The 15,461-nt window shown below is 43.3% G+C and overlaps 1 protein-coding gene across 3 annotated transcripts in view; it reads left to right on the top strand.

Moving 5' to 3' along the window:
• Positions 1 to 15,461, top strand: part of CELSR1 (cadherin EGF LAG seven-pass G-type receptor 1) — a 564,861-nt gene that overhangs the window by 458,851 nt on the left and 90,549 nt on the right. For all 3 annotated transcript variants that reach the window (XM_029617243.1, XM_029617241.1, XM_029617244.1), the window contains exons 20-23: positions 28 to 171; positions 1,070 to 1,274; positions 2,178 to 2,345; positions 8,527 to 8,653. In XM_029617243.1, the coding sequence (XP_029473103.1) occupies positions 28 to 171; positions 1,070 to 1,274; positions 2,178 to 2,345; positions 8,527 to 8,653 (644 nt within the window). The remainder of the gene's footprint in view (positions 1 to 27; positions 172 to 1,069; positions 1,275 to 2,177; positions 2,346 to 8,526; positions 8,654 to 15,461) is intronic.

Below are 15,461 nucleotides of genomic sequence, written 5' to 3'. Positions count from 1 at the left end.
GAAATGTTCATTTCTGTCTTTCATCAGTTATTGCAGTTGACATCTTTGACAAGTCAAATTTTACGGGAGCAAGGGTACCAAGGTTTGACGAGATCTACGAAGATTATTCAAAAGATTTGCAATCATCTGTTCTCTTCCCTGATACTTTGTTCAAATCCTTAGACAGAAAAGGTAAAATGATCTTACAGAATATTTTGTTTACTTTTGTCTTCTTTTAGAAACTTTCTTACCTCTGTTTTTATTTGCTGAGAAGGCATCCAGTGTTTCCAATGCACGGGTAACACCGAATTTAAATGGTCTGATTGGGGAACTGTGGGCGGAATGTTAGGCAGTAAGAAGCACCATTGCAAAGCATTGCAAAGCATATTGACATGAATATTTAGTGAGCCAGCGAGCGGGTTATCCAGGTAAAGCTGCACAGGTATTCAACAAAACATGCCCGGATAAGTATTCCACAAATATACCAGGATAACGTTATCCAGGAAACTTTAAGACAGGCACTTTTCCAAGGTGACCTGCCCAACTAGCGCTGAATATCATTACTCATTGGATAAATTTAATCATGCCTCTGGAACGTCTCCATCACTGCCTCTTTTTATCCTGCTACATTTTGAAAGGATGAGTTACCACAACAAAATGTAGCCGGGCAACAGGGGAAATATTCAAATCTCCGGTTTTGTCCAGATAACTCATATAGCCAGACACTTTGAATACTGACCTCAATATTCTTAAGTAGAAATGCTATAAATGTTGTTATTTCATTTAATTGGTGAGGTCTTCCATATTGATGTATTCCAAAGCTATTACAGAACGCACTTTCATCATGAGATATCTTGTTTGCCAGTTAAATATAAGTTAATCAATGGGTTTGCTTACATATAATGGCCTCAAGACATAAATATGAATCATCATGACTTTTTCTTTGTGGTTAAGGAAGAGTAATAGTTTATTCTAGAAACCTTTGTGGTTTTGAGTTGGTTTTTTTTGTAATGGAAAGACATATTTGGTGTTTGTGAATAGTGCATTAAGGCTTGAGATGAAAGCCCAGCTGTTTGTGTTGATCTTGCAGTGGTATTGCCAACAACAAAGCCTTCCAATCAGAAACTTTCCTCCGAAATTGATGACGGTGCATTAAATCCTGATAATGCCCTTTCAAAGAGGAAGAGGAGGCAGCCAGATCCCTTTAATCAGTATGCTGTGGCTGTGGTGATTGTGTACCGGTCCCTGGGACAACTCTTACCTGAGCACTATGACCCTGACAGACGGAGCCTAAGGTAAAGCTGTATATGTGCTTGTTTGAAAGCACACTGGGATAGTCCTTTTCATGGGATGAAGGAGTAAACACACTCCCAAGGCTTATTTCCACCAGCAGAATGTTCTGCTAATGCAGAATGATCTTTTAAATGATGTTTTAATTGTCATGTTTTGTGTAATATTTCTTGAATTTTAAAAGTTATTAATGCAGTAAAGTCTTAATAAATGATAGCTGAGGTGACTTGTGTCCTAATTTTCCTGTCAGCGGCATTCTGACCCCAGTGACAAAATTAACTTCTCTTGAAGATAGCTGTTTATATTAACCCACTTAGAAAATCAACTTTGCATAAACTGCTTAGTTATACGATTTTTGGAAGAAAAACAATGATTTAAGAAAATGCCAATTTTTTTTGTTTTGTGTGCTGTAGATCCATTTTGTGTTCATCACATAGTTTTCTGACCCTTGCCATATGCTGGGTCCTGCTCTTTTGATGGGACCTAAAGAGGATCAAAAGAGAGCCATGAGGGAGCGGCATCAGATACAGAACTTCTGGAAAAATAATTACAGAAGTAATAGCCAGCTTTACAGCTATATTTTCTTATGTATATAAAACTGTACATCCATACTTGGACAGCCTAACATAGTATAGTTTGCTAGCCTGACCCTATAGAGGGGACAACGGTCAAAGTATAGTTGGAGAAGAAGAGAAATAAGAAATTAGACTACCTCAGTAAGGCTTGATGCATCTATAATCTCGTGGGTTTTCTTATGGTGTATGAGATGTGGATATGATTTGATATATTTAGATATGAGATATATGTTTTATTTATTGATAACGCTCTTAACTGAATGGGTAAATAAAGCAGAATGACAGGAATGATAACTGAACAACTTCTCTCTTTCTCTGATTCTTTATTCCCAGAGTGCCTAATCGCCCCATCATTAACACTCCAATAGTGAGTGCCACTGTTCACAGTGATGGGGGCCTGTTCCCGAATCCACTAGAGAACCCCATCATGCTGGAGCATGCTCTGCTGGAGAAAGAGGAGAGGACCAAGCCCGTGTGTGTCTTCTGGAACCACTCCATTGCGTGAGTTTGGTAGCACTTTCCTACATGAAGGACTCTTGCAGCGGACCTACGGCACAGTACAAAAATGGAAAACTTGGGGTAGCTGCTATTCCCTGTACATACCCGGAACAGTCCAGACCGTGGGTTGAGTCTCCTGTCCAGAAGATGGAGACAGACCAAAACTGAAAGGGTATCCTATATCAGGACAAAGCCTACCTTGCATCCCTTCAGTATTTGTCTGTCTCCAGCAGATGCCGGCAACTCACCTTGCGGTTCCCTTACTTCATTCCTTTATCTTTGCCCTGCGGGGTTTTTCTGTCTATTTCTCAAGCTCAAGCAAGTATTATTGGTCTTTGTGTTTAATTGCACAAACAGGGGAGGAGGAATAGCCTAGTGGTTAGAGCAGTGACTATGAACCAGGAGACCAGGGTTCAAGTCCCGCTGTTGCTCCTTGTGACCTTGGGCAAGTCACTTTACCCTTCATTGCCTCAGGTACAAAACTTAGATTGTAAGCCCTCTGGGGATAGGGAAATAGCTACAGTACCTGAATGTAAACCGATGTGATATCTCAGATCGAATGTCGGTATATAAAAAAATTAAATAATAATTTAAATAATTAAAAAAAAAGTTTGAAACTAATTTTCCCTCAACTCTGTCATTTAGGGACAGCACTGTCTCCTTGCTCTTGGTGGGCCTAGAGGGGCTTGCCCCTTGAGTTTCTCAGTCTAAGCTCCCTTCCCGGTGACCCGTGTACTGGGGTGATACTGGTCACTCCCCCTGAGAAACTGCCTTGAGCCCCGGGACGTTGTAATTCCCCGGCAGCACTTACAGGGAGGTTCATTACCCTGTTTAACAAAAAGAAAAAAAAGAATCTAGATTTACTTTCAATTTTACTCAGAAGGCAGCTTACTTTCCAACGGGTAGGGTTCATTCGCCTGCACTTGCTCCTCTCCCCAGCACGGCTCAGCTGTTTTTCTTCTGCTCGCGGCGATTTCCTGTCAATTATGCCGCGATCTCACTGTTGTTTAGCCTGCGGGGAGCCTGCTTTGCGGCTCTCCCGCGATGGGTTGTGTTCGGGGTGCTTGCCGGGTGGGGAGGGTCCCTCTGTGGCGCAGACCCAACCAAGGACCCGAGGGTGTTCCTCCCGCTGCATGGCCAGGCCGTTCCCGACCCGGCAAACCACGGGAACAGCAGCCATTTTGGGTATTAGCACAGCTCCCGATTCGGAGCTGCAGGGGGGAGAGGAGTCGGATTTTCAGGTTTTTCCCCCGATTTGAGCCCTGTGCCTCCTCCAGATGAGGATCCCTCCCCCCGGGAAATCCAGGCCACGTTTTTCTTCAGAATTTGTGCTCTTGATGCACAGATCTTACCTGGCCAGCTTGCAGGAGGAGGAGGCCCCCCCCCCCACCAAGTCCCCTGCCCGCCAAAATTCCACAGATGCCCACTCCGCCCGCTCCTGCAGCGCCGGATCTGCAAGGCTCTGTCAGGATTAGAGTGGTACCGGGGTACCCCCCCCCCCCCCCCCCCCCGGATACGGCTCGGCCACCCGCAATTCCAGACCAGGATCCGGACACGGATTTTTCTTTGCCGGGTCCCCCCCTCGAAGGGGATGGCCCCTGGGTGCTATGTTTGTTTCAAAGGGAGGAGCTGGAACTTCTTATTCCCTTCATCCTGAAAGAACTGGGGATTGACGTCCCTCCAGATGATACGGTGACGGCTACAGTGCCCAGCCCATGTGGACCCGGTCCTGGCGGTACTCAGGGCGCCTCCACGCACTTTTCCGTTCCATCCCATGCATAAATTGCTGTTCCTTCGGGAATGGGAAGCTCCCGAGACGGGGCTACGTGTGGGTAGAGCTATGGACAAGCTCTATCCTCTTCCTGAGGATTGCCTGGAAATGCTGAAAATCCCCAAGGTGAACTCTTTGGTCTCTGCGGTCACCAAGCACACCACCATTCCAGTGGTGGGAGCCACCGCCTTCAAGGATGTCCAGGAGTGCAAACTTGAATTTTATCTCAAGCTTATCTTTGAAGTCTTGGCCTTAGGTGTCCGGGCGACGATCTGCAGCAGTCTCATGCAGCGGGCAAGCCTTAGTTGGGTTCAACAATTACTCAGCACCCAGGACCTCCCGTCTGCAGAGGCAGAGCAGGCTGAACGACCGGAGGGCGCAGTGGCATATGGAGCGGATGCCCTCTACGATTTATTCCGTGTACAGGCCAAGGTGATGGTTGCAGCAGTGTCGGCCAGATGCCTCCTCTGGCTGCGCAACTGGTCGGCCGACTCCTCTTCCAAATCCCAGTTGGGCACACTTCCTTTCAAGGGTAAGTTGCTTTTTGGCGAGGACCTAGAGCAGCTTATTAAATCCTTGTGTGAGAACAAGATCCATAAGCTGCCGGAGTACTGCCCTAAACAGCTTCGGTCTTTCTTTTCTACGAGGTCCCGTTTCAGGGGTCAGAGGAGGTAAACCAACATGGCACGGGACTCCTTTCCTCGAGGGAACTCCTCCAGATCTCAGGCATGGTCTCATTCCTTTCGTGGCCCCAGTCCTTTTGGAATGGTAACCCACAACATTCAACTGCAAAGCCCACCTCCCAGTGAGATCCGGCCGGCCCATTCCTCTGTTCCAGACTTAGGTGGACGTCTCTCCCATTTTCAGGAGGAATGGGTCAAAATTACGTCGGACCAGTGGGTCCTCGAGGTGATAGAGAAAGCTTATGCTTTGGAGTTTGCTCGAGATCTGCCGGACCTGTACATCGTCTCCCCTTGCGGGCGGCCGTCTTCCAGACTCTCGCCAGGCTCCAGGATCTGGGAGCCATAGTCCCAGTTCCAATGGAGGAACAAGGCATCGGCCAGTATTCCATCTACTTCGTCGTGCCAAAGGAGGACAGTTCTTTCCGTCCCATCTTGGATCTCAAGAGGGTCAATAGGGCCCTCAGGGTACCCAATTTCTGAATGGAAACCCTGAGGGCGGTGATCGTGGCAATTCATCCAGGCCAATACCTGGCTTCCCTCGACTTGACGGAGGCCTATCTCCACATACCTATTCGTCGTGAGCATCAGACGTATCTCCATTTCAACATCCTGGGCCAACACTTTCAGGTCCGAGCTCTGCCTTTCAACCTCGCCACCGCTCCACACACCTTTACCAAGGACATGATGGTGGTAGCGACAGCTCTTCGCTGAGAAGGAATCCTAGTCCATCCTTACCTGGATGACTGGCTCATGCAGGCCACGTCGGTGACTCTCTGCAGAATAGCGGTAGATCAGGTGCTTGCTCTCCTCACCTCCCTCGGGTGGATAGTCAATTTCTCCAAGAGCAACCTTCAGCCCTCCCAGGTCCTGGAATTTTTGGGCGCACACTCCAATACCCGAGTCAGCAAGGTGTTCCTCCTGGACGCTTGGGCTCTCAAACCTATGGACCAAGTGCATAAATCTCTCTCGCTTCTGCTTCCCACGGCATGGGACTACCTTCAGGTACTGGGGACCATGGCTTCCACTATCGACCTGGTCCCCTGGGCGTTTGCGCATATGCGACCATTACAGAAAGCTTTGCTATCCCGCTGGAAGCCGGTGTCCAAGCAATTTCAGACGCCCCTACCTCTCTCCAGTTCTACCATTGCTGACATACAATGGTGGCTGTCACTAGTGCACTTCTTGAAGGGAGTGCCCTTACTGACTCCGCAGTGGATTGTAGTGACGACAGATGCCAGCCTCTCCAGGTGGGGGGCGGTCTGTCAATCCCAGACCACGCAGAGGTACTGGTCCCAAGTCCAGTCGCGCTGGCACATCAATCATCTGGAGGCACGAGCAGTGTCCACATTAAATGTCATCTGCCATTTGGATGCCCAGTCTCACAAGGTCCTCTTGTGATTTAACAACTTTGAATATCATGAGCAACTTTGAATATCAGCAAATTTGATCACCTCTCTCGTTGTTCCCATTTCTAGGTCATTTATAAATATGTTAAAAAGCAATGGTCCCAGTACAAATCCCAGAGGCACTCCATTAGTCACCTTTTTCCACTGAGAAAATTGACCACTTAACTCTACTCAGTTTTCTATCTTTCAACCAGTTTTTAATCCACAATAGAACATTACCTCCTATCCCATGACTTTTTAATTTCTTCAGGAGTCGCTTGTGAGGTACTTTGTCAGTCGCTTTCAGAAAATCTACATACATCTGTCAGCTGGCTCACCTTTATCCACATATCTATTCAAACAATAACAGGGTTTTAGAGACACAATACAAGAACATAAACCATATCACTAATTATGTGACAATGATAATGCAGATCAACTTTAAAGGCAAATATCAGAGAATTCAAAGTGGCTCCTTTACCAATCAGCTGAAAATATTTTCCTGTTTTGAACAAGAAACATTAGGTTCAGATGAATAGTAAGTTACCTATAAGAGGGCCTTCTGCCCCTGCTGGAATCCATTTTATGCCAGCAGCAATGGAGCAGTCACTAACATTGCTTAGGTCTTCATATCACTGATGGTGATTTGCTGACATTGCTGCTTTGCTAGCACCATTTTTCAGTGCAAGGATTCTGAAGATATCTCTAAAGGATCATTGCCTGTTATTTAAAAAGGATGGATCCATGATCCTTCAGAAGGTATTACAATTACAGTGCAATGAACAGCCTAAGACAGACCTCACAGAGACATTACAGAGTTACCTCCCAGTTATGCACATATCAGTTTTAAATTAGACAATCATTTGTCCATTTAACTTGGACATTGTTCTCCGCAGCCTTGCTAAGTCCCAGCTATAACTTGGTGCATGTTATGCAAGGACACTTAACACAGCAGGCCAGTACTTTGAAGTTCTATTTATTTATTTTATTTATTTTGTTTGTTTTATATATTGGTATTCTGGTTCACTCATACCGGTTTACAATAATATAAAATCCAACTTAATAAAACATATAAAATATATCATAATAAAACATTAAAATAAACATCGCAATAGAATCAACAAAATCAATTAAAATCTGAGTTAAAATGTTGGAAAAAAGTTCTATGATTTGGCGGTATACAATTTTTAAATAAACCTAAACCTATCCTGTGGCCCGCACCATATCTTCACAGCTTATGTATTGAGGAATCACTTGTTGCTGATGCTTAGATTAAGAATCTCAAAATAACTCTGTTTTTATTTTCAGAGCAGTCCTGTTGTATTCAATTACTTGCATAGACTTGAAGTTCTGATTCCCTTAAGGAAAGTAGAACTACAAGTCCTTGCATACAGTGGGCTAAAACCAGGACTGGATCATCTTTGTCAGGAAAAAAACAGAGCTAGATGGTAATACTAGATCAGTGTTTCCCAGCCCTCTCCTGGAGGCACACTTAGCCATTCAGGTTTATAGGATTGCCACAATGAATATGCATGAGACAGATTTGCATATCCTGGATCTCCAGTGTATGCAAATCTATCTCATGCATATTCATTATGGATATCCTGAAAACCTGACTGGTTAGGTGTGCCTCCAGGAGAGGGTTGGGAAATACTGACCATAATAGACAGCAACCTCTGTTAATTTTTTTTTTAACAGCTCCTGCAGTAACATTTTCTGTCCAGTGTACTAGTAGCTGTATATATTCTCTGAGTTAATTTAAGGAAACTTTAAAGAACTGTTTTATTAGTTATTTTAAAACGTAGTACTTAGAAATTCTTAGAAAACAATTACAGTAGATTAAATATTTAACAAAAGGAACAAATGGATTTCAAACTAAAGTTTTTTGTTTTTTTTTTTAATTTATAATAAGTAAGTTTGTATCCCGGGCAGTGTTCCTTATCTTGTGTGTCATCCTGCCACCAAGCATTATGTTAGTAATTGTCATTCACAACCCCGTATGAAAGTGTGCTCGCAAGAATCGTTGGGTCAGTGCTTGTTTAGCATTGGTTGATCCTTTGCTTGTAATTCCAGCAAAGAGAAGGCTGCAGGACACATTCTGCCTGGTACCTTATGCAATAATGTTGTAATCTCTACTGAGCAGGTACTGTGTCTAATATTTCTATACAGCACTGTGAACATAGAGTAGTGCTACAAAAGTGATATGTAGTAGTGTCCTGTGGCCACTCTCCTTTATTGTATGCGATGGTGTTTGGCCAGCAGGAGCTGCTCCTTGGCTGCATCATCTTATGTAACAGCTCAGATGGTTTTCTTACTATGTTAGATCTTGTTTCTTTAACCAACAGGATTCGTGGAATGGGAGGATGGTCCTCCAAGGGATGTGAGCTCATTTTTAGGAACCAAAGTCACATCACGTGCCAGTGCAATCACATGACCAGTTTTGCTGTGCTGATGGACATTTCAAAGAGAGAGGTGAGTCACCATACATTGGATTGCAAAATATACCCTGAGGTTCTAAAACTGAAACAAATTTGTATTCCAAATCTTAAAAAGCATGGCCTAGTGAGTACAGCAGTGAGCTGAGAACTAGGGAAGCCAGGGTTCAAATCCCACTAATACTCCTTATGAATTTGGGCAAGTCACTTTATCATTATTTTTTCAGGTACCCACTTAGGTTGGGGTAGGAACCTATTGTACCTGAATTCTAATAATGCTGTAAGCTGCCTTGAGCATCATTTGGAAAAGCGGTCTAGAAATCCAAAACAATTATTGTTGCTGCTCTTCTATCTTGTTCCTTTTCATCCCGCTATGTAGTTCACTTAATTATGCTGACTGAACAATGAAGTCATTCAGTGGCCATAACAATGGTCTCAAGTCATCTGAATTTATTGCCATGTCCTCAGAAGGCTTCAATTTGTGCTCACAATTTTAAAATGCCAAAACACAATTTTAAAATGACACAAACCAAGAAAACATTTAAGTTGTCTCTTCATCACCAAGGAAAAGAGGTTTGTCTGTTATTCAGTATAAGGTAGATTTTAAAACGAGCGCGTGCCACATCCTTGTGCAGGCGGCTCCCGGTACATGCACATGGACGCAATCATTTTATAACATGCACGCGTTGGCATGAGCATGTTATAAAATGTGATGCATATGCAGGCAGCCCGCGACTCGCTCACGGACGGGGGGGAGGGCAGAAATTTCAAAAGTACGTGAGACGACACGATCGGGCCTTTGCCCATTTCCCTCCCAGTCCGCTCCAATTAAGGAGTGTTCTGGGAGGGAACTTTCCTAACCTAACCCTATCCTTCCTCCCTTTTCCCCTCTCCTCCCTGACCCCTAAACCTACCCTAGCTTTCCCCATTTTTTAAATTTTAATACTTACTGCTCCTCCTGAGCAGAAGTATTTTCCGCACACCGGCTGGCTGCTGGCACACGTTTTTCCGAGACAGAGCCTAATGGCTGCTGTCCCGCCCAGACCCTGGCCCACCCCTTTTTGTTGGCCCAGCACTTCTGCGCGTAACAGGGGTTACTCGTGTGGCTGGGCCTGTTCTAAAATGCGCGCAAGACCCAGCCACACACAAAACTCCCTTTTTTTTTTATGTGCATGGGCCTTTTAAAATCAGGCCTTTAGAGCATAGAGATCCAAGTTGGAAGGGTTATTTATTTTTAACACATTCACAAAATATAAATAGTACCATTAATTTTATTGTGGGCAATTGTCCTGTCCAAGGAGCTGTCCAGGACATGGTGCTGAACAGTAGTGAAATGCTCTTGTTGAGCTATGGATAGATATATACCTGCAGGTATACAATCATGCCTCATAAAGAAAATCTTCCAGAATATCTCTTATCAATCACCTTCCGCCACCTAAAAACTGCTTTAATAAATCCTGAGTTTATTGGTCATTCTTGTCATCTTTCTTTGAACCCTCACCAGCCTGAGAGGTTCATCCTCCAAGGAGCACTCTAAGTGCAACTCTGTCAGAGACTCTTATAGAAGTGGCAGTAGTCTTCCCTTTCTTCCAGGGCCTGCCTGAACACACCACTCCATGGCATGTCTGGGTTTCACTTACCCCAATAAGTGTAGCATTCAAACCCAGATTCTTATCTGTCACAGCACGGTAGCTTGAATCATTGGGCTGGACCAGAAAAATAACTTTTTACATGGGTAACAGGACAGTATACAAACAGGAATCATGTACAGGAGTGACTGGAAGATGGACCACATTGAAACAGTCATTTGACATTTTCTTCAGAAGTAGGACATTGGTAAATATTTGCTACACAGGGGAGGATTGCCACCTAGATAGATTTTGAGACAATGCTGGGGAGGAGCCAGGTGTCGTGGTACATGTGGGCACCATTGACATAGGAAAATGTGGGATGGAGGTTCTGGAAGCCAAATTTAGGCAGAACCTCCAGGGTAGCATTCTCTGAAATGCTTCCTGTTCCACACCCAGGCAGAGCTCCAGAGTCTCAGTGCGTGGATGAGACGATGATGTAGAGAAGAGTGAGTCAGTTCTATAAGGAAATGGCGAACCTTTTGGGGAAGGGGGAATCTTTTCCAAAAGGATGGGCTCCACCTTAACCAGGGTGGAACCAGGCTGCTGGCACTAACCTTTAAAAATTTGCTAGAGCAGTTTTTAAACTAGATTAAGGGGGAAAGCCAACAGTCACTCAGCACTGCATGGTTCGAAGGGAGATAACTTCGAAGGGTACTAATGAAACAGAAGGGTTAGGGCATCCCAAAAGAGAGGTTCTAATGAAAGCAAAACTAGTGCATGTGCCTATAAGTAAAGAATAACCTGAGCTAAAGGATTCCAAATTATCCCTATCAATGCAGGTTGTAAATACAAACAAAAAACACACTTTGAAATGTCTGTATGCCAATGTCAGTAGTCTAAGAAGTAAGAAGGGGGAGGGAGAGCATATAGCAGTGAATGATGAGATAGGCTTCTAAGAAAACTAAAAAGTCATGGACTAGGAGGTGATGTCCTTTTGTGGATTGCAAATAGGTTAAAAGACAGGAAACAGAGTAGGATTAAATGGTCAGTTTTCTCAGTGGAAAAAGGTAAAAGTGAAGCCTTAGGGATCTGTACTTTGTCCAGTGATTTTTAATATATCTGGAAAGGAGTACAAATTTGCAGATGTCACAAAATTATTCAGAGTAGTTGAATCACAAATGGATTGTGATAAATTGCAGGAGAGCCTTGTGAGACGGAAGTTTGGGCATCCAAATGGCAGATGAAATCTAATGTGGACATGCAAGTCGATTCTTATAGGGAAAAATAACCATGTTGTGGTACACACTGTTAGGATCCATATTAGGAGTTATCACCCAGGAAAAAGATCTGGGCATCACTGCAACACTGGCAAGAAGAAAGAGAAAGGCAGGAGCCTTTCAAAAACGGTAAAGAGAGCGGGAGGCCCGTGATCGGGAGCCCCACCCACCCACCCGACGTCACCACCAGCAGCGCCAGAGCGCTAAAAGAAGCGACACCTCCAGACGTCGCAGAAAGTGAAAAAAAAACCCCTCCCACCACCAACCGCCCTGCAACACCATCAAAAAGAAAGGGAAAGGCAGGAGCCTTTCAAAAACGGTAAAGAGAGCGGGAGGCCCGCGATTGGGAGCCCCACCCACCCACCCAACGTCACCACCAACAGCGCCGGAGCGCTAAAAGGAGCGACACCTCCAGGCGTCGCGTGCCGAAGGGGCACAACAAAGGGGCACTCCCCTTTGTGCACCCCTTCATGCAAACCGCAGTGTTAGCAGTACTCAATCTCTTGATAACTCCCGAATGACCAAATAATGGCAAACCATTAACCCCCCAAAGACTGCAAGATCAACAGAAACGACCCAAATGTAGACAAAATTGGAATGACAGAGGAACGAAAACAAAAATAAAACTCAAATATCAACACTCAACCATTACGCACAACAACAACAACAAATCTCTCGGCAGCTACTTAACACTTTCTTTCCTACTCTTTAATGCTCAATCCATAATTTAAAAAATACCAATCATCAACGACCTTCTCCAAGATGAAAATCCAGATTTCATAGCAATCACAGAAACATGGGCAAAAAACACAGACACAGTACTAATCAACCAAATCAATAATTCTACATACAGAACTTTTTCAATACCCAGACCTAAAAAGAAAGGCGGAGGCCTTATGCTAATCATCAGAAAAAACCTATAGATGAAATTAATCCCAACAAGCCATTGCTCCCCAGTGGAAATTGCACTATTTGATTCTCCACATCTACAAATTTGTCTGGTTTACTGCCCCCCTAATACTCTCGATCAGAACTGCTCTCCACTATTGAATTTTTCCTGACCAGAATATCAGTCAACAAACCCATAATTATTCTAGGTGACTTCAACTTACGCATAGACATTGCCCCCTACTCTCCCGCCTGCACTTCAATCATTGATGCGCTCTCATCAGTGGGTCTCAGACAAATCATCAATGGCCCAACGCACAAAGCAGATCACACACTAGACCTAGTCTTCATCAACACTAACATATAGTCAAACCACCAAACTAAGATAACGAAAATACCATGGTCAGACCACTCTATCATCCACGCAAACTTATATTCAAATTGTTTACTTGTTTTTAATTTTAGTGGTTGAGCTACTGCCTGTATAGTCCTTCCTGGCGCAGCCTGTTTGGCGAAACACGGTGTCCTTGTTAGGGGACATCTGAACCTGTATAATGTAAACAACTGAAAACACAGGAGTTTTTTCGTTGTTAAACTGTTCATAAGCACCTACAACTGAATGACTGATTTTCTTCAAGGGACTTAACACCACGCTCCTCTTCTTTTCATAACTCAGAAGTTAGCCAGCTAAATGAATATTTGGATATTCAGACTTAGCCGGATAACTTAGCTGGCTAAGTCTGGTCGGGTCTAGTTTATTGCTAGATAAAAGTGCTGATTGGAAGGCTGACCTAACAACAGGAGTGTTGTGAGATGGGGGATTTTTATGTTTAACAAGGAATTCATGAGTTTCTGAAGTGCTTCTCTGGCACCGCTACAGTGCAGCTGAGTTTGGAATGCTCTGCATGATCTGATTTGTGATGTGCTTTACCTGCTTTTTATCAAAACTAATATAAAAGACTGGCCATCTTTGCCAATGTGGTGGTGGCTCTCAGGCTTACATCAGGAGCAGATCCTTATACCAGTAAATCACCACATAATGATTCAGATCAGATCCAGGTAAAGCACGATGAGCTGAACATGCAAATGTCATCGCATGAGGAGTTGGAATGAGCAGCTCTGTTGTTTTATTTTAGGCTGTTTTGGTTAGTACAATTCCATTTTTCATTTATATGCAAGAATCTTTCAGTTAAAGGCTCCTCAACTATATTTGCAGAAGTTGCACTAGTTTTAACAGGGATGGATAATGACTCAGACATTCTTAGCTTAGGTTCCCCATGTTGTCATGCAAATAAATCATCAACAGGGTAACACTGTCTGTTGCCTCCCACATATGGATCACAGCAACAAGAACACGCGTGCAGCTTCTAATTAACAAGCCTGAGAATATATATGTTTTCCTTTAGGGCCCTGAAGAATGCATGTTTCAGATAAGGAAAATATCACTTACAAAATTCTGACTACAATACATAACCTACTCTATAATACTAACTCCATCTGGTTATGTTCCTTACTACGAATTTACAGACCTACTAGACAGCTCCGTTCACTTGATAAATGTATCCTTGAAGTACCTACCATAAAAACTGTCAGTCTAGCACTAACCCGTAAACGAGCATTCTCTGTTGCCGGTCCAATACTTTGGAACGCATTGCCTGAACACATTCGTCTGACTGCTAGCCGTATAGAATTCAAGAAACTGTTAAAAACCTATCTTTTCACTCAAGCATACAACATATACTAAGTCCACTACATTATAAGTCTCTGGTATTTTATGCTTATTTTATGATTTTAATGAATTTGTACTTAATTTTATTTTTGATTTGTTTGAATGCAATGTTAGTGTAATATTACTTGTGTATGTTCTAATATGTAAACCGCCTAGACGGATAGTTCCCTACCCATTGTGCGGTATATAAGAATTGTAAATAAATATATAAGAATTGTAAATAAAATATGATTAGTTTGATTAAAATAGATTATTTTGTTTTTTTTAATAGGAAATGCTGGAGAATGCCTTATGTTAGTATTGATTTCTGTCCGGTTTTTTTGGGGGTTTTTTTTGTTAACTTGCACATGCAATTTTCAGAGTTACATGCAAAGTTCCATGGCATTGGAAAAATAGGTCCATATGTCAGTTATAACAGATACAGCAAGAAGGCATTCAGTCCTGCATCTGAGTTCACATTAGCATGGATTTTTCTGATGCTGCAGAACTTGTATATAGATCTTGACCAGCAACAAAAAATTGCATGCATCAGCTGAAAAATAAATGAATAACATAAAGAACACAAAAATTAGCAAGGACGTGTGTATGCGCACATACACTTTCCCCATTCTGAAGTACACACTGTCTCTTCTCTCTCACACACACTCAAAATCACATTCTCTTTCTGATACATGCATACACACCTGTACAAACAAGGGACAGCATCTCTGGCACTAAAACTGTCCCTCAAATACACACAGAGTTTCAGTTGCACACCCAGTCTCCCTTTTTCACATGAACACACAAAGCCTCTCTCTTGCACAGAGAGCCACCCACAGCTCTTGCCTCTCTGTCAGCCACACATATTTGTACAAAATGAATTTCTTTCTCAAAGACACGCACAAATATCTCAATCCTTGCTCACCAAACATAGATGAGTCACCTGACAGATGGTGTCCCTTTCAGCCCCAGCCAGTAGTGCAGGGGTGAGGAATACCAAGCATTATCATCCGATAAAGGGGACACAAAGGAAAGCAAGGCAGAATGGGGAAGACAGATCTAAGAAGACTGAAAAGGTATACTCCCTGGAATACACAATTTTCAGAGGGGTTTTTTTTTTTTTACATTGAATGCAAGCTCCAAAATAGGTTTGTCTATTTGTGAAAGTGAGTGGGAATGTTCCAGTGCCATTCAGCCATCCTCTCTCCTTTTCCACAGCACAGGATAGTGCTCCCAAGCCTTCAGCCATCTCTTACCTCTCCTTCATAGGAGGTAGGCAGATCAATCAACAGAAATAGGTGAATGAAAAATCATTTCCCAACACTGAAAGTGTTTGTTGAAAGGGACATGGTCAGAGAAAGTAAAATGGAAATCTAAAACATTTCTAAAGGAATGCGTTAT

This window comes from Rhinatrema bivittatum, chromosome 9, assembly GCF_901001135.1.
Source record: "Rhinatrema bivittatum chromosome 9, aRhiBiv1.1, whole genome shotgun sequence".
NCBI lineage: Eukaryota > Metazoa > Chordata > Amphibia > Gymnophiona > Rhinatrematidae > Rhinatrema > Rhinatrema bivittatum.
This window is presented reverse-complemented; position numbering and strand designations above follow the sequence as displayed.